This window comes from Falco punctatus (assembly GCF_963210335.1).
Source record: "Falco punctatus genome assembly, chromosome: 4".
NCBI classification, from domain to species: domain Eukaryota; kingdom Metazoa; phylum Chordata; class Aves; order Falconiformes; family Falconidae; genus Falco; species Falco punctatus.
Genome location: NC_137583.1, coordinates 73,897,653 through 73,924,742, shown reverse-complemented (window position 1 = coordinate 73,924,742; position 27,090 = coordinate 73,897,653). Strand labels below are relative to the sequence as shown.

Sequence of the window (27,090 nt, the reverse complement as noted above, 5' to 3'; positions counted from 1 at the left end):
CAGAATCACACAGACTCTAGCACAAAGCACCACTGAGTTGGGAAAAAGAAACAGAAATACACAGAATTCACCAGTTTGGAGTAAATACCCTAAAAACTGACTGGATGTTGAATCAGACATATCTTAACTACCTCTGGAACTCCTACTTACCTTAATACAGATAAAAACATATAAAGCAGGTCAGCTAAGCATATTTGTGTTTTTTAGAAAGGATAATTTTTAATAGTATCGAAGGCACTATCACAGACTAGAGGCTGAATTGTCATAAGCTACTAGAACAAAAGAAAAAAATTCTAAGCAATAAAGGTTAACATGAAATATTTAAAATTCTAATATAAAAATTGACTTTTTCTGGGAAAGTTGGAAACATGCAAGTACTCCCAATAACAGTATGCAAATACCATAAAAACTGCAAGAAAAAAAGACCAGAAGCCAACAATGCTTAATTAGAGGTCTCAACAGATTGTTTAAAAATCTTGAACAAGGAAGTACACAAACCCATACACTCAATTCATTCTATCTGCTAGCAAAGGTTTATTTCAAATCTATTGCCACGAACAAGAAAGAACAAACACATCTGTCTACGTTTGCAAGCCAGAGATACTTTGAACAAAGCAACTGAGCAGAAAAGACGACACATCTTCTGGTGTTATTGAAATAGCCACAGTAATCCAAGGACAAAACTGAAGCCAAGTATTCTGGATAACACATTAATTTCATAGAATAATGACCGTTTACAAGGACAATCACTGTAAGTTGTTCAAAGTACAGAATATCATGCCATGAACACATAACTGAAAACGGTGGAAAATGCATTACAGTTTTACTACTGTGAGGTAAGCTTTGATTCATACCATATGGCCTTACAACACAAGCATGTGTGCACGTCTGCACATGTGTGCACGAATGCTGAGGTCTCCAACCCGCAATTGTATCCATCTCTGTTTTCTAGCAAAAGACAGGAGGATTCCAACAAACACTAAATTTGTAGTTGTTCAGTCATTCAGGAAAGCTAATCATACTGACTCCCCATTTTTGTCTTAGAAACCTGGCAGTTAATGCAAACTGAGATAAATTAAGGTGCGAAGACCATACCTAGCATCAATATACTACCCGGTTATGTTTGCATTTGTTTCCCCTTTACAAGGCTTTAAAAAAAAAACAACCTTAGAATTTAACAAAACCAATCATGCTAGTATCTTAATAATTCATGACAAGGAGAGGGATCAATAGACATATCATTAAGTTCTTTTCTTCTCCCTATTCTGGTTAACATGGTATAAAACATACAATATTTTTATTTCCCCCTCAGGCAAAGAGGTCCAGTGAATGCAATACATGGTTACTTCATAAAATCATGGCTCACCAGTCTGTGTCTAAAAATAAAAAAGCTAACCCAAGCATTATACTAAGAGCACAGAGAACATTATTTACAAGTTTTTATTTTAATAATTTACATCTTATTTTAATAATTTACTTATCAGCAAACTTCTCAGAAATAAACATTTACCTGCGTTGCTTCACTTTTTGAATTAAATATTTTTATTTGAATTAAAATAATTGCCCTTTATGGTATTTTCTGCATTGTAGCTACAGACAAGTACTGATTTTTTAACAGCATCTTGGATTTGAGGTGTTTTATCCTCTTGCTGTTTAACACCATGAAATGAGATTTTAATGTTACCAGCAACATCAAGCTTGTGAGCATGTTTGAAATACAGATTTGTTTACATGACTACTTTTTAAAATGTAGGTTGTCTTCTGGCAGACTGAAATAAAGTTACAAATTCAGCTCAACTCAACAGGGAAGGGAAGGTGAGGGAAAGAGCAAGAGGAAAAAGAAAAAACTTTTTAGTACTCGCAGCTGGAACTCACCCAAACTTCATTTCCTATATAGCAACTGCAACATGCCATCCTGTCATTTTTATGCTTTTTGTTTTTGCCTTCCACCCCCCCATCCCCCCTTACTTTCATTGAATACATATATATATATATATATAGGGGTTTTTGTTGTTGGTTTTGTTTGTTTTTTTTTTTTCCAGAAGCCAAGCTTGCCGTCCATTTTGGGGCAAGTGGCTGTGTATCTACTTACAAAATAATCCTCAAATTTGAACATCAGTGTAGCAGGTGGGGGCTGTCTGCCTTCCCAGGAGGCAGAAAGTGCGCCCAGACTGCTGACACACCACTGTGCTGCCCACTGCCAGGCAGTTCTCTGGCTTTACCCTTTACACTCACGCAAATGTGACAAAACAAAGCACGGAATGGCAAGAAATGGGTGACTGAATCTGAAAATTATTTCAGCAGGGTCCAAGAAGAAACTGCCATAACTGAGTATCAGTAAATATCTTAAAAGCTCCCTAATCATTAAAGTAAAAATGGTATGAATTAAAACCCAACTCTTGTGTGGCCTTGGTTTACTTCCCGGACCTGACCTAGACAACGTGCCAGCTTGGTCACTGCATTTTCTTTTTACAGCTGACCTTCTTCTGCACAGTAGAAGAATCTTCCTCATCCTGTGACTAGAGAGTAAACGATGAGTGTTTATTCTCCAAGAAAGACACACCCTTTAATTCATGCTAACTTTTATTATACACTCAAGTTGCTGTAAGAATAACTTAGAGATGCAACTCAGCAAGAGAAAGCGCTATTCCTTTTGGCAAACGTACACTTCTCCTTCAAAGCCTTTGGGCTGTTAAAAGCTTTTCTGAATTTTTACAAGTTTTGGAGTAATTAAGGATGCACTCTACTATCTCCACAAAGACACACCAGAAAGTAAGCAATGATCAGCCCTGCAACCTGATACTGTCAGATACTATTTGTTTATAGCCAGTCCTCAGAGGTACCAAAGCTCTTTCATGATGGCCTATTTAGAGTATATCCTTACTAGCTGTTAATCTGTATAGCATTAGACAAAATGACATAAAGTAACAGTGAAGGGAATTAAATTTCTGCCCCATGTCAGCATCATGGTCAGGAAACGCTGCTGTGTATTTGCTCTTCCTCCTACTCAATATATACCTTCTTGAAAATGCCAGTATCATCAGAGTTTTGTAAAGCACAGGCACACAGATTAAATAACACCTAGACTGAAGAAACACCCAAGATAGTTTGGCCATAAGAATTCCAGCTTTAAGATTTTACACAATGCAGTTGGCTAGGTAGGGATAAGGCAAGATGACACTTGATCATTTTGAGTGGCTAACTGATGCAGGAGTTACTACTTGAATGCATCAGATATTAAAAAGCATCTTTGTAATCATCCATGGTAAACAAAATTCCTTCTACTGCTGTGAAGGAATCTACAAGGCTATCACTTACCTGTAAGAGTTTTGATCTTGACAGCTTACATACACTCTTTTTGTATTTGCCTTCACCAGAAAAGAATTTATGAAAATACAGAGTATTCACTTAAAATCATGCATTAACTTGCACATGGGAATAACCATTACTTTTCCACTACAATGCCAGAAAAACTACTCTACTCTGTTATGAAGCCACTCACCCCTCAAAACCCAAAGATTTTTTCTGTGCAGAAAGTTAGCTTGTGACATGACACTGCTTTGATTGACAACATCTGCTGAGAGGGCTCAGCTCTTCTGGCAGCAATAGTAAACCATGCTTCAACAAGAAAACCCCACCAAAAAACAAAAACAAACAAAGAAAACCCAAAGAAAAGAGAAAGTTACTGAAAGATCAACTACATACTCACAGGTAAAGTTATGAATTAAAACAAGATCTCCAGCAAGATTTTGAACCTAGCTAGAGTGCCAAGTAGTTTTCACTGAGGCAAAGCTTCACAGAGCAGATTGCTATTCTTATCTGATCTAAAGAAGGTAGTCCTTACCTAATCAAATGTCTGGAAAAACTAAGTTTTTGACAAGAATTTTAGTACATCAGGTTCTCTTCCTTCAATAATCGAATTTTAAAGTACTTTTACTAGTTTAACATTCCAAAGCCTCTTGCAGTTATAACTCAATAGCTTGCAGCAATAAGTAAACTTGGAATGAAACCCGTTAGAAGCTCTTGCTCCTACTGCTTCAGGCTGCTTGAAGCAAGTGTCTTTTTAATTTGCATATAGACTGCTAACAATATTTACATCAAGTTTAATGCCATAGTTACCTCTAAAAAGTTTTAACTTGCAGTACACTAAAGAATGAAATAACTATCCTGCAAGAACAAAGGAAATTTTAACTTTAATATAAAGAAATTTGTTTTCTTCAAAAGTTTTAACAGTAGGAAAAAAAAGTGAGTCCCCACACAGGCACTCTGCAAAACAATGAAAATGCAGCTCTCATTTCAAACATCTGTGTCCCTGGCTCCTGTAAATCATACATCATGAACCTAGAGACTGGCTCAAACTTAAGTTATTTGCCAGGACCTTGACTGTAGCACCACACGCTGAAATAAGCTGAGTTGCAAGAATACTCTGGGTACTAGCAGTAAAGCTAAAAGAGCAAGTATATCACTGTATTTCACTGTGTCTATCAACATTACTACCACAAGTAGCTTTTTGAACTACTGTAATATTTGTCCAGGTCAGCATGCTACTCAGCAGGTTTCAGAACTTGCCAGGAGCACAATTCAGAGGGAAGCGAAGAGAGCAACTGTTGCTCCCATCTTGAGCTGATGTCACACATTCTGCAAACACAACGCTGCGCCTGGGCAAGTTTATCGCCCTGCTGCCCCCTGCGCGTTCCCACCCTCATCCACCTCACCCCTGCAGACCATCAGTCCTGTCTCCAGAGCTCCTGGACCCGTTTATTTCCCTAGCAATACTTGCCCAACTCAAACAGAAGCAAGAAACAGCCACGAACACTCCCTACCAGACTTTCCTGCCAGTCAGCAACAAAAGCACTCCAAGCCTTTCAAGATATGAGAGGGTCAACAATACAGGGACAGAAGAAGGAAGGGTAGCAAAAGGAGTGAAAACTTCTTATCTCTCAGCAGAGATCTTAATCTAGGAGGCATCAATGCAGAAGTGCAGTAACTAAGGAAAGCAAGGCAATTATCTGGAGGAAAGTGAGAATCGCACTGGCTGACAGAGTTCAGAGAGGAGTGACCAGACACCATCAGGCATCGCGCGCTCATTATGCCAAAATGTACATTCACAGCTAGCTGACAAAAGTTCTCTTCCAGAATGCTAAACTAAACATCCAGTACTGCCCTCCACATTTCTTTGGAATTTAAATGGGTCAAAGTGCATCATTTCCTCTCAAGCCATTTGGGACATCCAGAGAGCAAAGATGACCCAGGTCCTAACCCACCCATTACCCTACAACTAGGAGAAACGCTCGTGAGCACTACACCTCACAGTTCACTTGAAATGAAAAAGTGGATGAAGCTCTGTTTAAACTACCACACAGGGTACAACCTGGACCGAGGCAGGAACAAAAAACTGTCCTGATGGAGACAGTCACAGCTGAAAGTACCTCAAATCATCTGCCAGTACCTAGGTCCAGGTCTGCCAGTATTCACTGCTCTTATGCAGTTTTTTCATCTACTGTAGGCAAATTAATTTTTAAGAAATTCTTTACACTTTTCCTTTGAACAATGGGGTGGTATCTTATTTTCAGACCATAGCCATTTCCTTTGAGCGGTAACTCTTAAAACAGTTAACTTGCTAAATGTTGTGCCCTACACCTTCTTTTATAATTCTGCGAAAAGTTTAATCCTGCATCAATGGCACTGCTGCCACGTACTTGTTTTCCCTTATCAGCTCTTCTCAGCCCCTTCCTCTGCAACAGCAACAGCAATTGTGTTAATTCCCAATGAATCCAACTGGGGAAATGATCCAGGTGAAGGCTGAACTGGTGCATACAGCAGTTTTCAGTTGGATAACTTTCTCAATCTGGTTTACCACATTTCTACACAAATGCCAGTAAAAGAAAATACACAAAGGTGAGAGTAACAATGCAGCTTAATCCAGAATAAATCAACTCTTGGGAACATAAAGGTAATTAAAAACATGGCAAAAAACACTTTGACAAGCCCGAACAACTCTGCAAGCCTCCTTACTTGTTTCTAAACCATTCTTTTTGTTTATTTACTCTTGAGAACGAAAGACTTAGGCTCATAAGCATAATGCTACAAAGACAAATGGTTTAGAAATGTAAATAGATAATAACTCTTGTTTGAGCCTTGAGAAATGCAAGATAACCCAGCCAGACAACCCAAGAGTGTGTGTTCCTTCACAAAGCTTATTACATAGTATATATTCAGTAGTTCTAAGGCCAAGCCAGAGGGCAACACCACGCTGATGAAACTTCCAGTTACAGTATCTGAGGGAGGATTAATATGACTGAATGGGAGTACAAACAGCGTTGTCTAGGCTGCCGTGCTAGTCAGTCAAGATCCACACAGCACAATTCATCTGACCAAATGTGCTTACTCCAGGTGACAGGAATGACACTCAGCCCCATTAGCTGAAAAGATTAGATCTTCATGTCTGTAAAATGTCTGTGGATGACTAGCTAAGATGTAGACACTTGCAGGCACCTGAGTTAGGCGAGATGCCTCCTACCTCAGATGACAATTGCATATCCCTCCCATGAGAAGTCTTACATCCACCTATCAAGCACAGACCGAGAGATGAGACATTTGGATCTTAACCTTTCACTTTGCACAACTTTTCATGACATGGTGGAGAGCAAGAGGAATGGACAAAACTGCCGATACATTAATTCCCTTCCAAAAGCAGTCCAAATACAGCATTTATCTTAATTTGTTGTTGCTTTGTTATCAAGCAAGTCTCAACATCACCTGAGAAATACTTATTGCTGTATATGTCCTTGCTTATAAAGGATGAAAGAAATACAGTTTTTTCAGTAATTCAGTCACAAAGATAGGATGAAACAAGAGGGAGGTCCCAACACTGCTACCACCTCTGTAATTACTGCATTAAGGAGAAAGGACTCTTTTCTTGAACAAAGCAGTAGTACTTTATGCCTCTACCTCTTATTTACCTCAGCATTCACTGATTGTCAAGGTAAGCTCCCCTTTACTGTTAAAACATTGCTATTGTATTACTAACACCTACCACATAGTACAGTAGTTGTCAGCACTTTTGCAGCTAGAACTTAAGAAAACTGGAAGCATTTTGCACCTTAATGAATTCAGCTTCTTTGTCATCCCAGAGCCAAAAGGATGCAGCTACTTCCTTCCCCTTGGCTTCACCCTGGCACTCCATTTCCTCCCTGCTAAATGCAGTTGCCACTGTGTCTCCTCCAAGCCTGGTTCCCACTGAGCAGAGAGGCCTCTACAAGAGCCACTCCAAGTCCAGCAAGGCTTATGCAGGGGTCTCCTCTACTGTTGTGTGCTCACCTCTCCCTCTGAAAAACAACCGTTACACCAGCACAGCAGAGTCTTCCATAGTGCAGGTTCCTACTCACAGAGACAGGGAGGCTTCACCTCCTGGTGCGTGAGGTATATGGATAACAGATAAAGCCAGGATTTCACTCCCTAGCGTGCCTCCACAGTATGGCACAGACAGTGACAGCTCACGGAACTGCAAAAGCTAAGAGTAGGAACAATTGAAAGATAGCTTCAGTGTTGGATTTCAGGGAATTTTATGCCCTGCTATGGAGACTGCTTCTATTCAAAATATACTGTATGTCCACAGTAGTTCTGTTTTAATATACCCAATCCCCCAAGTAGCTAGTGAGGGAGCTAAACTTACAGACTATATTGTACATAAATTAATCTTTCCTTCAGCTAGTCTTGAGATCTGTTGCTCTTCAAACCAGCAAAAAAGTGACATGGGTATATCTGAACCACAACATTGGCATTTTACATGAAATGAAAATGTAGCTCTATGTTGAAATATACTTCAATACTACTCTCAAGGGCTCAGATTCACCATTAAGTGAAGTACGATTCTGTCTTAATATTCTGAAGTGAAAGATTCAATGCACTTACTAAAAGCAACAAGAAATTACAGTATGTCTACATTCTTATGGCTCTGTACTAACAAATATGTATGTAACTTTCCAGTTTCCAATAAAAATAAAGATTGTGTTTGTAAAAAGCACGTGTATAATGCTTCTTACCATGCACAACAAGCCAGATACTACATTAACTTTTCAGTTAATGTAAGCCAGCTTACAGGAAAGCGTTTCTGGAATTTCTGAAGAAAACAAAAAAAAGCAACATTCAGTTCTCTTTGTTATTTCCTAAAACAAAATGTTTTAGTGTATATTTAGCATGTATTATATTTAGTATTATTAAACTCATTTGTTCTAGTAAATACAACAACTTACACAGACTTCTTGCCTCCCTTATTTGTGCTCCCTGACAGATAAATGGTTGAGACCTGTGAGAGAGGCAGAATACCAACAGTGTCGTTTCTCTCAGAAGTTGCCTTTCTTCATATCTAAAGGCAGAACTGACATATACTGGAGCAAAGGGAAACTACTCCTACAAAAATTGCAGCTCGCATAAGGTAGTCAGTGTATAAGGTTACAGAAAAACTGAAAGTGCACACTTTGATTTCAAGTTGCAGGTATTTTGGAGAGATTACTTAGTTTGCCTTTGGCTGAGTGGAAGACTAACTATCCCCCTAAATTATAAGCTGAAGGCACACGACACAATTGTATTGATCAAATGTACTAGAGTAATTTGAGATATGTGGAAAAGCAGCATCATTCCCGACCATACTGCTATCCAACAGCCAAACTTCAAGCAGGGTTGTTAAGAAATGTCATTAAAGCTGAATCACCAAGCTTCCAGGTACTGTGCATACTATACTGACATGACCTATGCATCGAGTTTCCTTGCCATACATTTTCCTCTCAGTTTTCTTCATGCAGCAAGACTGTAGCCAGTCATTACCCACAGAAGATGAGTAAAAAACTCATTTGAAGTTTGTATTAACAGAAGGCAGAGTGACATTTCTTCTCTTCCATGCACCAAAACCATTGGAGATTTCTTAATGTTTTTGACAAACCTAAAACCACAATCCTTCTCCCTCCCTAGCACACAAATACATATACCCAGGCTTCTGTTACATTAACAAGCATAATGGTCAAACTGCATTTCATTGCCACCAGAAACCTCTCCTGTAGAGGGGACTGCTATTTGAAACCATTCACTTGGCCAGAAGTTGGCACAGAAAACAGCCGTCCCTAAAAATTTCATGAACCAGGTTCTAGTCTCAAACAGTAAGAGGCGTCAGTGCGAGGTCTGAAGAAAAAAAGACAAGAGAGGGGGGAAGGAGAAGGTTGTTTTAACCTTTGTGTTAGGCAACACATGGCAATTAACACCATCTCAAGACACAAGTGGACAAGACCACAGGGAAAGCCAGCATGTGAGTTTGCTGTCACTTGACAAGTGCATACACACATTATTTAAGGTAAAATGAATCACTTACTGCAAGGTATTACAAGCCAAAAGGGTGAATACAAATGTTTAGCAGAAAAAAACTGCAGTTTTAAACCCTCAGCTCACCTAGGTAATTTGTTCATCTGACAGAAAATCAGTTACTAGGCATTTGCAGGCATCAGTAGTTGAAGGTAAACAAGAAAAAAAAAAAATCTACTGCTTACCTGGATCTGATAACCGATAAAAGCAACGAATACCTCATCCTCATTAAGATTTTACAATACTATCTTGTACTAAGTAAACAATTTGTTCCTCCACTAAAATAAAACAACAACTTTGGTACTGCTTTAGAGCAATTTAGCTTCTACTCTTAGGAGTCCATTTGTGGTCTCAATAAAAGAAATACTTGCATTTGAAGGTCATTAGTAATTTGCAGCTGACTGAGAAAAGACAGTACGGCAGTGCAAGACGAGAGAAAGACTTCATTTCTGCATCATCTAAACTTTATTATCATGGGTAAAACTGCAAGCTTGGGATTACTGACTAAAAAAAAAAAAAAAAAAAAAAAGCCAAAAACTTGAAGGTCTTCTCACAGCTGTTACTGTGCTGTCTAGAGAAGAAGCCTTTAAAAAATGTCCAGCTGAAATGGTTGTGAAATTAGCTTTCACAATGTCAAGTAATGTAATGGCTGTTTGCAGGCAGGCAATTCCAAACAGCAGCACTCAAGCATTAACTCTCCAGTCCTCCATGCACAGAGTGAGGAGAAGATGCTGTGGATTCTGACTAAGCAGCAACAGCTGAACTTTTATTCACCATCATACTAGGAAAAAGAAGTATCTCCCTGATCTCCTTCTGGGACTATGAAGGTGGGATATCCTGAGTATATTAATCTACTAGTCCTTGAATTAGGTGCAATTTATTACTCAAACATAAATAATTATAACTACTTCATTTGGAACAACTAACAAAATATGAAGACATGAATTAAAACCAATACTCGTTGCAGCAGAGGAGTCATACTGGACTTCTGCATTGCAACACACTATTTTAGGCTTTCTCTTAAAAGACCCTCCCTAGCATCTACAAATGAATCACCCTCATCTTCTACTGCAAAACAAAGTATACAGTCGACAAAGAAATTTAACCCCTTCTCAAATTACACTGATTTTGCCTACATTCTCCCTTGCTAAGGCTCCCTAAGTTTAAAAGGGATCTGCTCATATAAAGAAAACTCACTGTGTATTTTGTCTGTACTCATCAGACAAACCACCACTTCCCAGTAGGAGTACAGCTTAAGAGTTGGTTTGTTTTCTTTGTTTTAATTAAAATCTCTACACATTTATTGCAGCATTCAAAACAAGTTCTGGAATACCTGATAGAACAATTAAACAAGCAACCCCCCCCAAAAAAAAAACCCTTAAACCCATAATTTAGTCCTCACCTGAAACACTTGAGAGGTTTCAAGCATTTGAGGAAAGTTAAAGAGATAAAGCCTTACCAAGCCCTAAGTGTACCTTCATGGATTTCTCACAACCTCACTGCTGGGGCTCTAAGCATCAACACTGACTAAAAATGAACAACTCATCTGTATGGCTGTTACTGTAATAAAAAAAAATAAGTTACTGAAACTTAGAGGGTACCCCTGTGACCTTCAGAGGTCACAACAGACCTGCATAATGAATCAAATAAGGTAACAGTGTGCCAGTCATCCAATTTTCTAAATAGGGTGCTAAGTGCAGAGCTTAATTACCAGTACTTTCCATATTCACAGATTATGCAATCAGTCTGGCCAAGCAGAATTTGAAGCTGGAACTGTCTGAACCTACGGCTGAGAGCAGCAGAAGAGAGAAATGCTTGATGCAAAGCATCGCTCCTTATCCCTTCCTTAACCAGAACACCAATGACAAATCCCATCTTCAAATAGCTCCAAATCCAAGACGTATTTATTTGGTCTGTTAACACAGGCATGGAATGTCTTAACTGAGTCTCATCTAATCTGTTGCTCTTCGAGGAGGGCTCTCCGCACTAGTCTCTTGTAAACTGTCCAATAATAAATATTGCAGCTGAAACAATTACTCCCTGATGGCATTGTCTGGCTTTCTCAACTCCACCTTTATTCCCATCCCTTGTTTTTTCACTAATCTCTTTCCAGCTGCAAGGGGAAAGTTAGACATCTGCAAACATCCCTGAACTTTGGCAATGGTCCCTCACCTGTAGCTACAACTATCACCATGGTGCTAAAAGGGCAGGAGGGAAAAACAGTTGGGTTAGATTTTACAACCACTTAGCACTTACTATGCTCAGTATACAAACAAGGACTGTGCCCAATACCAAAACTCTTTTCCCCAGAAGATGTTCATGCTTGATGATTAGGAACTTACTCAAGGCTACAGGCTGGCATTGCATAAACTTTCAAAAAAGGCTCATGGTAAGTGGCTGGTAAATAGTCAGCAGAATATACTTCAATATGAGAATAGCTCTACATATCCACTTACTAATGTACATGTCCGAAGAGTAAAGACTGGGCTAGTAATTACACTTTGGAAAACTATGCTACCTATGAAAACTTGGATGTTCTTACATGGAAGATAAAATTAGACCATTTGATTTAGATAGAAACGTTTGCTACTCACTGAAATAGCTGCCTATTACTCAAATCATCAGCTACCAGGCTTGACATGGATGTAGCAGCTATAGAGACAAGTCTCCACATACCATGAATGGAGCTTGACAACAGAAGATGAGATCAACAGGGCAGTTGAAAAGCACTAATTCTGCCAACACCTCACCACTCTGATCACGTATATGAAAAAGATTTTCCATATGACACAGAAATTACAATAAATTTTGATAATACCTTCGTATCCAAAGTGCTACCTTCAAGGGATGAACACCGTTCTGTTTTTCTGGCACACTTATCAATAAACTCAGTACAGTCCTGAGCTCACTGGCCTTCTGAGTTACAGTTTAGTACTTCTTATTCCAGAACTGCTATTGCTTTGTCCTTAAAGGCAGAAATAGGACATTACAGTTGATGCCAGATTGCCTAGCTTGGAAGAGTTTGCTACAAGGTACCAACACCTTTTGAATACTCTGTATCGGAGCAGAGGCCCACCTAGACCTGAGTTAGTATACCCTAAATACCGCAAAAGACAGAGTTCAAAGAGGTTACTTCTAACATTTTCCTTCCTGCGGCAAGCAGGGCTTACCGATTCTTACCGACACATGAGACAGGAAAGCTTGGAGGCACCGGACGCTGCTCGCCATCGAAGCGCAGCAGCCCTACCACCTCGTCCCACATGGCATGTTCAGACACTCGACAACGCGTGCCACCGGGCTGGCGCTGAGCGCAGGGGAGGTCGCATTTCCCCCTAATGCGTTTCATACCCCCAGGTAGACAAGTTCTCTCCTTCCCCACATAGCCGCGGTCCCGGCAGGCGCGACGCCGCCGCAGGGTCCCCGTCAGAGGCCGGTGGAGGGGCTGCCCCGCCACCAAAGGCAAGGGCCGTGGCAAGCGGGGCACGGGGGATGTCCCCCCACCAAGCCCCCACCGGGGCTGAGGGCAGGTGCACCTCGCCGCCCAGGGGACCGCTCGCCACGGCACCTGTGAGGATCAGGCCAGAGCAGCCCACGGCAGGACCCCGGCCCGGCCCAGAGGACCCGGGAGCTGCCCCAGATGCCGGGGGAGCCGCCGAGGCCTCCCGGGGGCTCGGGTACTGCCCCGCTGCGGCTTCTGCTCCCGCCCGGGCGAAGGCGGAGGGGGCCGGCGACCCTGACCGGCCGGGGCAGCGCCTTTCCCCGGCTGCCCTGGGGCGCAGCGGCCGCCCGGCGCCGTGACAGGCCCCCGCCCGGCCGGCGGGCAGCCCACCGCGCCGAACAAAAGGCCCGGCCGAGGCCCGGAAACGTCCCGGGGCGGCGGGCCGAGCCGCGCCGCCAGACCCGGGGGCCAGCCCGCTGCCCGGCGGCCCCACACGGCCGGTGGCAGGGCCTGCCGCCGCCGGTGCCCCTCAGCCCGCCTCTCACCGCCGCGTCGGGCCCTGCAGCGGGCACAGCGGGGAGGCGGGGGGAACCGGGGGAGATGGTCGCAATGCAATAGCTCCGGCGGCGCTGAGGGAGGGGGCAGCACAATGAGGCCAGCGGCAGCCCCTGCCCCTTCCGTTAACAAAAGCTCCCCCGCCGCGGGGCTGCCTTCGCCACCCCGGGCCCGGGGGGTCTGCAGCAGGCGGCGCCCCCGCTGCGCTCCGCGGGCGGTGGGAGCCGGGAGAGGTCTCGCATGGCCGCCCCCGCTCCTCCGCCGAACCGCCGGGCCCCCCAAGTTTGCCGCCGCCCGCACGATGCTGCCCCCCGCCGCCCCGCGGGGGTCGCCGCACAAAGCGGGCCGGTCCCGCCGCCCTTCCCGCACCGACCTTGAGTCGCCTCGGGCGCCCCTAAGGTTTTGGTCACCGCCTTCCACACGTTGCAGCCCAGCAGGCAGAGGAGAAGCGCCGCCGACCTGCTCATTTCCACCCGCCGCCGCCAGCCGCCGCCAGGGAGGGAATCGCCGCCGGAGCCGCTGCCCGGAGGAGGAGGAGGAGGAGGAGAAAGAGCCGCATCAGGGGCTGGCCCGCTCCGCGCCTCCCTCCATGTTGCCGCGCGCTGCCCCTCCTGCTTTCTCCGCCTGCTGCATTGTCGTCCCGCCGCTGCGCCCCGGCCTCCGCGTCCCGCGTTGTCCCCCCGGGCGGGCGGCGGGGGGGAGGCGGCCGTGCTCCGCGGCCCCGGCTGCCTGCCTGGTTTTATTTTTTAAGGGTTTTTTTTTTCCCCCGTTTATTTTTTTTTTCCCCTCCGGTCTCCCGGCAGGGGCAGCAAGGCTCCGCCGCCCGCTGGTTAACCCTTTGCGGCAGACCCTGCCCCGCGCGGCGGGCCCGGCGGGACAGCGCCCCCTGCCGGCCGCGGCCCGCCCCGCCCCGCCGGCCGCGGGTCCGGGGGCCGCTCCCCGGCGAGGAGCGGGGCCTGGCGCGCGGCCTCGCCGCCGGGGTCTCGTCGCCTCGCGAGCGCGGCTGCCGCCCGGAGGCAGCGCGCGGCCCCGGCTGGAAGCGCGCGCCCCGCACCACCAGGTGCTGCCGCGCTTACCTGCCGCGGGGCCGGGGCCGCCCGCCGCCACCTCCCCCCCGTACGGCTGCAAAATGGCCTCCTCGGCGGTGCCGTCCCCCGCCGCGGCGGCTCCCTCCCTCGCCTTCAGCTGCAGCCCGGCGGGAGGGACGAGGGGGAAGACGGACGCGGTGGCTTACAATGGCACGGCTGAGACGTGTCACAGGGTCCCCCGCGGCCTGCTCCCCCGCTGCTGCTGTTTCAAGCGCGTTTTTTAAAACCAAAAAGAAACACGACCAAAGCACAACGGAAAATGCATCCATCTACCGGTCTTTATACAAAACTGTGTACAAAACGCTACCGCGACCTGCCCGAGAACGGCGCAGGCTGGGGCTTAGGTGCCGCGCTGAGCGCAGGGCCGGGCCGGGGCTTCTGCACGGCAGCGGCAGCACGGCGGGAGCTGCGGCCGCGCGCGGCCCGTCTCGCTGGGGGGTCCCGCACCGGCACGTTTTGCACCGTCCCTAAGAGCACCGCGGTGTGCTTTCCTCCGGGCCGCCACAGACAGCGGGCCAGCAGCGCTCGCTCCTCCCTCCCCGGGCTCTGCCGAGCATCACACTTCCCGGGGCGGGAGACCGGCGCCCCTGCGTGCCCCCAGCGCAGGGGCCGCCGCCGCAGACAGCTGTTAGGGGAAGCCTTCACACAGCTGTGCAAAGCGCAGCCTCTGCCCCGCCAGCTCACCGTTACCCACCATCTGCTCCCAAACACTGCCGAGGCTTCAGCTTGCCTGTAAGGCTGAAGTTTGTAAACCTACAAGTTTAATCTCTCACAGAGGTGTCTTAAAGCTTCAGGTTTTATTTGTAATACCTATTTTTAAATAAAATCTCCCATAAAAATGCAATGCGTTGTGCATTTATGTGTAGAAAGCAGTACAGTTGTTTACTTTGTCACTTCAGTATTTGACCAGAGTAACTATACCACAAGCTACAGATTGCTCCTTTTATGAATTTTATGAACTTCTTGTGCCTCAGAAACTGTTAAAACTGATTTTCCAGTTCCTTTTTAGAGACACTCCACTGATTGCAATATATTTCAGTCCAATTTTACTGCTAGGTTGTTCAAATACATTTTCTGAGAACCGATAAATACGGTGTAGACACCGCAACTTCATCTTTTTATCCTGACAATTTAGAGGATTTATTTGTAAAGCTCGGTCCTGTAAGAAAAGTAGGTACAAAAAGGATAATCAGTTCACAGAGGAGACCAAATGAGCAAACACAGATCATCTGATCTTACTCCTGCTTGTCATAAAACAAAGATTTCAATATAGTAAACTCATGTCATGTCTAAACAGTTATCATGGTCTGAAGAGCACAGTGGATTTCCAACAAAACTGATGGAAGTTTAGGGGCAGTTAGTGACTGCGAGGCAGCTCCTTTCTAAAGAAAGGAGGTGGGCCACGTGGTAAATAATCACACATGACACAGCATCTTTTTTGAGATCCCATTTCACTTTCTCTGGATGTCCACAGATTTAAATTGGCATAAATCAGATAAGCTCATGCTAGAAACATATATAAAACCTATTCCTGTCCATAAAGCAAGCTAGAGCAATTTGTCACAGAGAGGAATACGCATTTTCCTGAATACAGCTGTACTGTTTTCACAGAACATCAGTGGATAGCACATAATGATTTGGGCTAGAAAAGAAATGAGATATTGCACTGAACTTTGTCTAGAATTTACATTTAAGAAAGCATGAAGCCATTTACATAAGCCCTTAATCAACTTTTACAAAGATAGAAAATTTTGCTTTACCACTAGTAAACAAATGGTCTGTTTCAAGACTCAGGTTTGGCTGCATTTGCTCACTTGACCCATTCTGCAATAGATTTGCTGTTCAAGGAAAGATGTTTTCTAATTCATACTACAAGCTACAGGCACACGAGAGGCTAACTTTTTGTTGGTGCCTTTTTCCTTCAAAGAAGAAAGAATACTTCTTGGAGCCACTCACCACAGCAGTTTCCCCTCTCCTGTGCACTGAGAACTACCACAGCTCATTGGAATTACAGGCTGCTTCGGCCTTCCCGTGTGGTTTTGCTACCTAGCTTCAGTAAAGTACTTTGAAGCTATGAAATTCAGCTTTATTAGGCTAGTGGTCTCATAGCTCTGGGGTTTTATTTAGCTCACCTATATGGATCCCATGACTAAGAGATATCATCATATGACATCTACCACTTCACAAAAGCCAATTAGGCATGAAGAAAAAAAATTTTTTTCTGAGAGTGGTTTTTCACAAATCTCTTATTTTCAAATTATGTGTAAGTTAATATCCAGCTCCTAATATTATGACATCTCAGCTAACAATAACATGGCAGATGACAAAAAGACGACCCATACTTTTCCACCATATTCCCATAAATATTTTGATCTACCAAAGCAAGTTGTAGATGCCTGATCCTAAATAGGCTATGCAGATTCTGAAAACACAAGCTGTGTATAATACCACACACTCCCTGCATTAACCCACCTTATTTCAGCCCACATATGCTGGGCACACGGGGCTTGTCCCCTTCCTGAATAAGATAAATTTATATATATAATTATATGGTAGCACTCTCATAAATGCACCCATTCATGTCATGAAGCTGAGCTATTCCTCCAAATATCTTCTCTTGAAATGATCTTTGCTCCCTTGCTTCAGTGAGCACTGAAGTATCTAATACTGACATATTGGTAATGCCATTGATTCCTGGATGAACACATGGGATAGTTCATGTCTTAGAGCTCAAATCCTCTTCAAACTTAAGCAACTATCAGTTCTAGTCCAGTCATGTCTTCATGCCTTATTTGCTGATACCCATTGGCCAGACACCTCTAAAGATAAAAAGGAGCCAATTTACTGCAGCCTGAGTAAACACGAGAGTGTCAGTAAATAACATTCTATGATTCTAAATGACATTAATACCATAATATAACCTTTGTCAGGCTCTAGTGAGAGTTCAGCTCTAATTCTGGTCGTACACCAGCCAGCAGTGTGTCCTTGCAGCAAAGAAGGGGAACGGTATCCTGGGCTGCAGGAGACAAAGTATTGCCAGCAGGTCAAGGAAGGTGATCCTTCCCCTCCACTCAGCACTGATGAGGCCACACCTGGAGCGCTGTGTGTCCAGTTCTGGGCTCCCCAGTACAAGATTGACGCAGACATACTGGAGAGAGTCCAATGAAGGGTCATGAAGATGATAAAAGGACTGAAGTATCTCTCCTACAAGAAAAGGCTGAGAGCGCTGGGACCGTTCATGCTGGGGAAGCAGGGGCTCAGAGGGGATCTTACCAACATATATAAATATCTGAAGGGAAGGTGCAAAGAGGATGGGGTCAGGCTTTTGTCAGTGGTGCCCAGTGACAGGACCAGAGGCAACGGGCACAAACTAAACACAGGAGGTTTCTTCTGAACATCAGGAACACTGCTTCACTGTGAGGGTGACCGAACACTGGCACAGGTTGTCCAGGGAGCGTGCGGAGTCTCCATCTGTGGGGATACTCAAAAGCCATCTGGACACAATCCTGGGCCCTGCCTGAGCATGGGGGTTGGACCAGATGACCTCCAGAGGTGTCTTCCAACCTAAACTCTTCTGCGATTTATGTTTAGAAAGAATACTTGAGCCCTAGCACTCAAGGTGCAGTGGGAACTAGATGGCTGGACCTACTCCTACCCCAAGGTGGGAAAGGAAATTTTTGCCTCCTACAGCATTTCCTATTGGTCCAGTCCACATTGAGGATACACATTGTACATTTTTACATTGTACAAATAATGTAAATTACATTTCAAATTGTACAAACACACACATTTCCAAATACTTGACTATTCAATTAATTCATACTAATATACTTACAACATGATTAGCTATTAATGAGGCACTCTGTACCAATCATTAGTAGACATGTTCAAAGAGTGCCCTGAAGAGTCTATGGCTTATCTTGGGGTTAGGCTTATATCTATAGTAAGTAGTTTCACAGACACACTTGAATGGCGTGCTGAATATGCGTAAGCAAAAATTTGGGATAACTAGTTATTTTCTGTTCTCTCTCACAACTTCTAGGACAGTTTTTCTTGTGGTATTATTTCCACGTACACAAATGTGAATTAAGAAAACAGTGCTCAGACAGCCAATGACAAATATATATTGGATTAATAGTTAAATATTTTCTATATAGCAGGTGAAATCAGTGAATCAAGAGGTACAAGTATTTGTAATGAAGACATGTCTCCAGCAAGCTGTTATCCAGGAGCCTTTCTGGTACTACTTATGTGGTATTCAACATTTCACATAAAAACTATAGAAGCTACTTAGCCCTGGAGCTTTCAAAGATAAAAGCAAAGTTTTATGGCCAGGACAACAACTTCCTATCCTTACTGGAAATCTAGCGGTGTTTGAATACAACTGTTGTTTTAGTTGTAACCATGCTGAGTGTGGGTGCACACTATCTTTGGCATAAATATCTTTTAGCCTGAAGATCTCAGATCATATTAATAGTACAGCAAAGGTATGTCAACATTGAAATGAAGTCAACTAGTGCCTATACATGCTCGTAAGGTAAAGAAATGTTTGCCTAAGCATGACCTAAGTTCTTGTTTATGTAGGGAAGTCAGTATGGAACAGTTCTGTGTGAAATACATTCCCACACCTGACTGCACACCAAATCCCTTGGTAGACATCTGGATGTGAACCAGCTCAAGCCTTCAACAAATGTTAGAGCCAGAAGTAGGTTTTACTGCCCTATTTCTATATTAAATAAAATAATATTTATCTTGTGGGAACTACCAGAATAGGACTAGGTTGAGATTTAAAAAAAAAAAAGAGATCTATAAGCATTGCCTAAAGCTGCAGAGGAGAGGCTAGCAGGGAGTCTTGAGCTCAGAATGAGGGTTTTAGGAGGCTGGGCTCCAGCAGCTGAGAAAGGACTGGGAGACCGCGGTAGATCTGAAGCAGGGATGAAAGGATGACCGAGGAGTCAGTGGGCTCTAAGACAGTAGAAGAAAGCATGAAGGAAGGGCTGTGTGGGATCTGTGGAGCTTTCACGAGCTATGGGGGATATCAGTATCTGTGAACTTGTGCCTCTCCCTCCAGCACAATCTGCTCAGAAGATGAGCAGATCCCTGCTGCCTTCCTTCCCAGATACCTTCTCCCTCTTAGCAGAAAGACCAGGCTCTGCTCCTGCCGAGTGAGACGACACACGAAGGTGAAGAGCAGGCTCAGAGCCAAGAGCAATGGAAGGGAAGAGAGCACCAGGGAAGAAGTGAGAGAGAAGCGACTGCCACTACCAGCAGATCGCAGACTGCTCTTCAAAGTGGCCACTGTCCCTCCCACCCCAGCGCTTCCCTTAGCAGGAACAACAGCAAGTCTGGCCCTGTGCATAGCTAGAAATACTGAAGTCCACTTCTGGGAGCAGTGAGCTGTGCTTAACCCTATTAGCAGGTGAGCTGAAAGGAAACATCAGTCCCTTACTGGGGTGAATGGCAGCTCCTGTAGACTGCTGCCCCAGGCAGCTGCCTACATCAAAACCTAGGTTTCTCTGTTGACACTGTTTGTACAAAGCCTCCTTAGAATAGCTGAGGCACAGTGTTTGTATCTCCCTGAAGACTGAAACAACTAACTGATTGATATTCAATCTTTCTTGGAAGAAGAAAAGGTCTGGACTGACCCCAACGACTCTCAGGAGTCTTTGGGCAAGGGTTTTTAAAAAAAACTCCATATCCTGCTGTTCAGCCTTTCCCAGAGGGGAAAATCCAATTTCAGAAATACTGTACAATAACTTATCACTTTTTCGAACCAACCTGTACTTCTGCTGGAAAAACATTTTGTGGAAGTATATGATGAAAAAGGCTTCCAGGCATTAGTTTATCAGTCCAATGTTGAAATGCCAGTCCTGGTACCTAGATATTTCCCAGTGTCAATACATGTCTTGGCAAGCCAGGCATGGATACTTCAGTTTGCTGCCACTGAGTTAGGGCAGAATATATTCAAGTATACAACATCTGGAAGCCTTTCTCTCTAAAACATGGAGAAATACTAAAATCAACACTTGGGGATAGGATCAAATAATCTTTTTATGAACTAAGAAGTTTTATAAGTGCAGAGGACAGGCCAGAGAGGGTGTATTGCTTTGCGGACAGCTTATTAACAACAAACAAGTGAGAACTCACTAGCACTAGGCTGAAGGGATTTCATTTAATTGGAAGACAAAACATTAAGATAATGCAAAATTAGAACACTGACAAGAAAATCAAGATCTCTGTATCTGACCACAGATGCTCTAAAAGAGAACTGCAATTATGATTCATTTTATCCTCTGCCAGTTGCTCCTCACACAAACACAGAAAAATTCAGTCTTGCTTAATGCTGAGAAGAAAACTATGTCCTGGTCTTAAGATTTATTTCTTGTGTACCCAAAAACATAGCACCATGATAATGCATCAGATGCATGCATGCGCGCGCACACACACAGAGTTCTTTTCCTTACCCTTTACTGCATTAATTTCAGATTTTCAGTATCACTAATCCTAAATGTCCAATTAAAAACCAGACACCTCACCTCCTCCCACCCTCAAATGGAATTATTTAGCACATTTTGTGGCTAGCAAGGGTTTTTTTTTAACCTCTAAGGTAATTATGCTCTCTAGTTTTTTGCTGCATTTCTGAAAGATGAATTTAAAACAAACAACAAATATCTGAGAGTCTCAGATGAGCTCCTGACTCCAGGAGTTAAGTATTTAGTAAGAATACCAACGTAACCAAATTCTCAATAAAATAAGAAAAGGTAACACCATTCACACTAGGCATTGTTATAAGGTTACACAGACTACAATTGAAAGGAAGTTGTTATTCAGCTCAAAAATACTTCCTTTCCCTTTTTTTTTTGTTATTTATGGCTCCATTTAGCTGAAGGGGTGACTATCATTTGGATACTAGCTAGGAGAACTTAAAACTTTCTCTGGAAAAGGCTTGATTTAAATTCTGCTGGGCACTACTTACATAATTGTCTAAACAGCCACACAGCTCTTAAAATACAACAAAACCCATCAGATTTAAACAAACCAAGCTATCTTTGTGCTACAGAAAAGGATGGCAAAAGCATACCAGCAAAATAGAAGCTTTCTAAAGTGTCATTTTGGTGTAACGCCTGCCTTCCTTACTACGCTGTCTTCCCTAAACCTCTGAATGACTAAATTTAAGAGCCTCCACTCTCCATTCAATCACCTTGATGAAATACACTCAAAGCAGTTTAGATCAGAGTTCCTCACCACTGAGTCACGCCGTTGCTCTCTGTTATCTCTCCCCATGCCACTGCAGCAGTACAGCTCTTCTGGAAGCTGAAGGAGATAAAACACCCATCCAGGCACAGCTCTATTCAAGGAGTTTGTGAGTGCCTGTGCTTCACTTTACCTCCTGAAGACAGTTCCTTCTGTTTTCTCCTTTTAAGTCAGCAAAAATAAAATGCAAGAGAGTCTTGCTTAATGGCCTTGAGCTGTCATTAAGAAGTTCTGTACAGATTTTAGTCTTTTGAAAAAAAGAAAAAAAAACCCAAACCACTTTATAAATCAATACAAAACTGGCAAACATCGTTCTCAGAAGCCATAATCTTAGAAAGATTTTTAAAATTCAATTTCACTGAAGTTCTTTAGTCAATTGTGCCTTTCTGTGGTTCCTCTTCCTCCCATTTGCCTGTTACCTCTGCTCTCAGACTTCCTCTCGCTTCGGGCCACTTCACTTATTCTCATGGTTTCAGTTGTTGCCTACATAACCAAAATCTCATTTACCTTTCTGCTCCAATTTTTTCTTCATCCTTTTAGCCTCAAGCACATCAGTTTTGGAATTGGAAATGATAACCTTCTCCTCAAAAACCTTGTTCTTTCTTTTACCATTAAAAAGCTGCTTACTGTTCCTCCTCACCCATACTTCTAAACAGTACTTTCCATTATTTTCTTTCTCCTTCTTCCCAGCTGTTTTATCTCATTCATTTATCCTAGTTTATCTTTCTAAACTTTGCTTTATCCTAAAAATGCCTACTATCACAGTCTCATTCAAGCAGTGTTACCAAATTTCTATTAGTACAGGTTCTTCCCCATCAACTCCCACCTTCCTACTTCAACCTCTTTCCTTCTTTAAACTGAGGAACAGTTCTTTCTGACTGATCAGAATTCACCCCTTATCTTTGGTGCCAACACACCTGCTGACTCAAATAGACATTGCTGCATTGCTTTGATTCATTGTTTCTTCATAAAAACTGGAGACTTACCATTTTTAAAGGTAAAGCTTTCTTTGTTTGTTTGTTTTTTTTTCCCAAATACAGTTACACAGTAGCTTAAAAATAATTCACAGCTATTGGTAATTTACAAATACAGAGATTTATATTGTAATTCTGGAACCTCTGTAAAGTATAATTTTGCAGGCTCTGTCTAACCTTGACTTTTAAAATATTTCAGGTATTCATTTCACTGTATTATGCCACCAGTTCTTACTGGAAATAATTTTTGGAATATTTTAGCTTTATCTACCTAGTTAAAAACAAAATATTGAGGCAATCATTGATATTTTTCTCAAATGACTGGTCTGCTGCATCTGAGTGCTACACACATCTCATCATGGCTTAGTAATCTCTTAGACAGCTACAGCTGTGCCAGCAAATGCAACTAGTTTCTTAGCTCCCAAGGGCCCAGCTTTGAATTAGCTAGTGCTAAACAGTGTCCCTCCCACACAATTAACGTGATGCACATGGCAACATTATTTTTTTTCCTTCTGTCACTAAACTCAAGCTTCAAGCACACAGTTTGCTGCCAAATTGTTTCATGTAACACACAAGTATTAAATTCTATTATATTAATATGTGGAAACTGCTTCATTTTTCACATGTATTTATGTTCACAAATGGTTCTGATGGTTTACTTGCTATTATTCTGAGTCTTACGATTTCCAGAGTTCATTGTCTCAGGAAGCATCTTGGTGTAGTGGTGTCTTTTCCTTGTCCTGCCACCTCCCATTATTTTGGATATAACCAAAAGCCAAATGCATCGCCCTTAAGATTTTGCCATTCCCTGCAACCTTTATGCATGGAAGTAAAGATGATTACAGTCCTGCTGTTTTCAGGTTGCCCCTGAAGACCCCAAGCACACTCATCCTATATGCAAAACACAGAGGGAGGAAGCAATGGAAATGAGATTGTACTTAAAGTGTCAAAGGTATGTCTGGCAGGGAAGGAAGGCAGGCAATGTCAGAAACCTGTTGGAGGAAGGTGACCAAAGGACTGATGAACAATGTAAGTGTTTTTGTCAGCTAAAAGAAGAAGATGACAGTGTTCTCTATGCCAGAATTTAAGAGAGAACTAACATAGTCCCTGTTTTAGTGAAAAGGAGATAGCAGCTCCTTCTCTATGCATTTAAAATACAAATGATAGAACTGAAAATGAAAGGGGTTCACCTGAAGACTAAAAAATTACAAGGCAATTCATTATTATATTTAAATACTCTTCCTTTTTTTGTGGTCCGCTGCTTTTCTTTTCTGAGTACACAGAGACTGAACATTTTATGTAATCTAGATTCAGCCAAGAAGTTAATTACCACACTAGCAAATATTTATACGCCTGTGCCAGGACTTTTCCAGGCCAGGTTTTGCATATCTTCCCTCGTATTTCTCTGTATACTTATTAGAAATGCACAGAACTCTGTCTGCACTGTTCTCTCCTTTTCATTTTATCCTTATATTTGTCCAGAGAACATAGATATGGCTGAATAGTCTGTTCATTCGAGCTGCAATACACTGTAAGTTTGCATTAACATACAGTACATCTTACTGATGGAGGCACAAATACAGAACCTGTCACTGACTGCTAATTAAACCTGACATCTTTGCTGTTGATTACAAATGTACCAGAATTGAACATTTGCTGAATTTTTTATTAAATGACATTAAAAAGATAGGAGAGTGGTTATTGTCTCAGTTGCTATCTGACAATCAGCTCTTCCCATTCTTTTGGAGGACTGTCTGTCTGAAACAGATGCTGCCAGAGATTTCCAAGGGAGGGGGGCATGAATGAGAGAAGGAGCATCTGCAGGTGGTTTTGCCTGAATTACTCATCATCTGGAAAAGACAGAGCTTAAGTAGCATGCAAGATAAACACAGCGAAATGTGAAATACTGAAATGATGGGCAGGACTGTATTATTTGTCTCATGAGTGAATAAGACCAGGCATTGTAATTCATCATAAATATAACTGGCTGGGAGGGACTCATTTCATGATTGCTTAGGAAAACACTGAGGCTTCTGAAGAGGCACAAGCCTCAGGAGATGGGGGCTAAAGTGTTGTGAAATTGCTTTTGTGTCTGGCGTTCTGAACCCTTTGAAGACTGATGTGGGCAGGACTGGCTCTGAGAAAGGCAAAGTGGATAGCTGCCTATTGGAGCAGACTCCTGGGAGTAACAAATCGTTGCTGTCACTGAAGCAGGGATCAGCTGCTTCTAGGAAAGGCAGCAAACTTCTGGCTTTCCCAGGCCCTTCCCCTTAGCTCTGCTCACAGCCTTTGCCTGATCTGTTGGTATTTCCCACCATGCTGATACACTGTATGCCTGCTCTGGTTACGGATTACCCAGTTTAATCTTACACCAAGCCCTGTGCTGCTTCCCGAGGAATATTCACAGCCCCTCACTGAGCACTCCCACATCCCATGCTGCTCCAGGAACAGTCCTCCAGCTGAACGCATGCCTTCTGTAAAGGAAAGAAAAAACCCCAAAGTGTTATTATCAGCCCTTGCATCCAACGCAAAAGAAAACTACTGAAGGCAAGACAGTTTGCGTCCGTATGTTGGGAGGACGGGGTAGAAACTAATAAGAAATCTAAATTATTTTTTTTCCCCCAGGAGGGAAGATACTTATAGGAACGCTGAACATGGGTTTGTGGAATAATGTCCATAGATAAAAGCCAGGTTATCCCCATAGTGCAGGACTCAAGGACATAAGGACTAATCAGCTTCCCTTACAACCCCTGTACACTGCAAAAGAACAGTATGGGAGATCGGAACTGGGGAAATGTATTGAGCTTACTCATTGACAGAGATGGTATGGCCATCAAATAGAATACAGAATACGCCACAAAAACTGAGATGCAGGCTGTTTCTGCTTTCAACTGAAAACATAATGCCAACTAAAAGACATCCATTGCAATGTCTTTGCTTGAGCGTGATGAATGTAACGTTTCTGGGAAAACCCAGAAAATGAGATGTGAACTCATTACATGTATCTTATGATGCTGTAACTTTATCTAGCTTGAGAAAATGAAGATAAAAATGAGTGGGTTTGGCCGACGAAAAGTAGACAGGCCCAAAACTGGATCACATACTTGCAGAGAGTGAGAGGTGCTCTGGAAGTCCTGTACTTGGCCTGGCTGCAGGGACATTATTTCAGTGTGAGAGTGACTCAGATTAGTCCCTAAAGCTGTGCTGTGCCAATGTGTGCCGAATTTGTCTGCCTCTGTTTCAGACCGGCTTAGTGCACGCCAGCCTGCTCTTGAGATGTGCTGGCTTTGGGCTGAAGGACTTCAGTACCTCTGACTGTCAGGCACAGTGTTCTCAGGAATATTTAGACGCACAATTCCCATTCAAATTAAGGATTCAAGGTGATCATAACCTACTTAAACACTACTGAAATGTTGACTGTAGGAAACCGGAACTCTTCAAATGTTAGACTTAATCATGTATGCATGCACATGCATGTAGATACACACGAACTATTGAAAACGGAAACCCAGTAGTACCAACGCAGAAGTTGTACAATTCAAGCATGCTTTTCTTGTACTTCCACTCCTTGAAAAGCACTTGTTCATGTGTTTGCGATGTCACTGTGGAATACTGTTCTTTTTGAATCCTTATGTATATATTGTTAACGTATACATACATATATATTGACACAAATACACATATATATGCATACAACTGTATCTGTGCATGCCACTTGTAGGCCTATATATATAATATAAGAAAATATAATACAATAAAGTATTAACTGAGTAAAAGGCTTTCATTCTTTGTTCACTTTAAAGTCCATGGAGTTAGTAAAATTCTTTAAAAGTAGTGTCCTGGGTAAAGGCACACAAACATTAAAAATTCAATAAAAACAACTTGACAAAAAAAAAGCACTTTGGTAAAATCTTACAGCTCATGTTCCTACTTTCCGGTCACTAAGGTATGCTTCAGAGGAGAGTCATGACATTGGAGACAAAGCATGGCAGCGGCTGGAATCCAGGCTAATAAACCCTGCTGAGATAATTAGCATGACCTCCCTGCTATTGCAATTAAGAGATGTTAAACCGAGGGAGAGCACAAGGAGGAAAACAGAAGTGGAAAGGACCAGAGAGACAAAGATGAAGTCTAGGGACTGGGAAAGTGGAGAAGGTGGCTGCAGGGAGTTCTAGCTACAAAATTGTTGGGAACAACCAATTCATATTCTGTAATGTGATCTAATGGCCCCAGCTGGCCTTAACCCTGACGGAAAGCCTTTGTTTAAGAACTATAAAAAACTTCCATTTTTCATAAACTGTGAGTGTAATCTGGGAAGAGAAAGAATTTGTCTGATCTGAATTAGGTGGTCTTTGTTCACGTTGTATTCCTTACTGAATCCAGGGAACAATATGAGAGCCCTCCTGTGACCAGCTGAACACCTGTA

General features: G+C 43.0%; 1 protein-coding gene and 1 long non-coding RNA gene across 6 annotated transcripts in view; one reads left to right on the top strand and one right to left on the bottom strand.

The window, feature by feature from the left end:
- The window catches only part of FAM171A1 (family with sequence similarity 171 member A1), a 98,273-nt gene extending 76,255 nt beyond the window's left edge, over window positions 1–22,018 (bottom strand). The window contains exons 1-3 of one of the 5 annotated variants that reach the window (XM_080386362.1): window positions 21,682–22,018; window positions 14,583–15,595; window positions 13,722–13,867 (exon numbers count right to left, since the gene is read on the bottom strand). In XM_080386362.1, coding sequence (XP_080242488.1) covers window positions 13,722–13,815 — 94 coding nt within the window. In that variant the 5' untranslated portion in view covers window positions 13,816–13,867; window positions 14,583–15,595; window positions 21,682–22,018. Of the gene's footprint in view, window positions 1–13,721; window positions 13,868–14,424; window positions 14,553–14,582; window positions 15,596–21,681 lie in introns of those variants that run through there. The other 4 variants (XM_080386363.1, XM_080386364.1, XM_080386365.1 and 1 more) reach the window with 4 other exon arrangements.
- Window positions 22,019–22,608: 590 nt separating this feature from the next.
- LOC308063436 lies at window positions 22,609–24,551 on the top strand. The gene is made up of 2 exons (XR_013927958.1): window positions 22,609–22,687; window positions 23,525–24,551. It is a non-coding gene; the product is annotated as an uncharacterized lncRNA (long non-coding RNA).
- The last annotated feature ends 2,539 nt before the right edge of the window (window positions 24,552–27,090 follow it).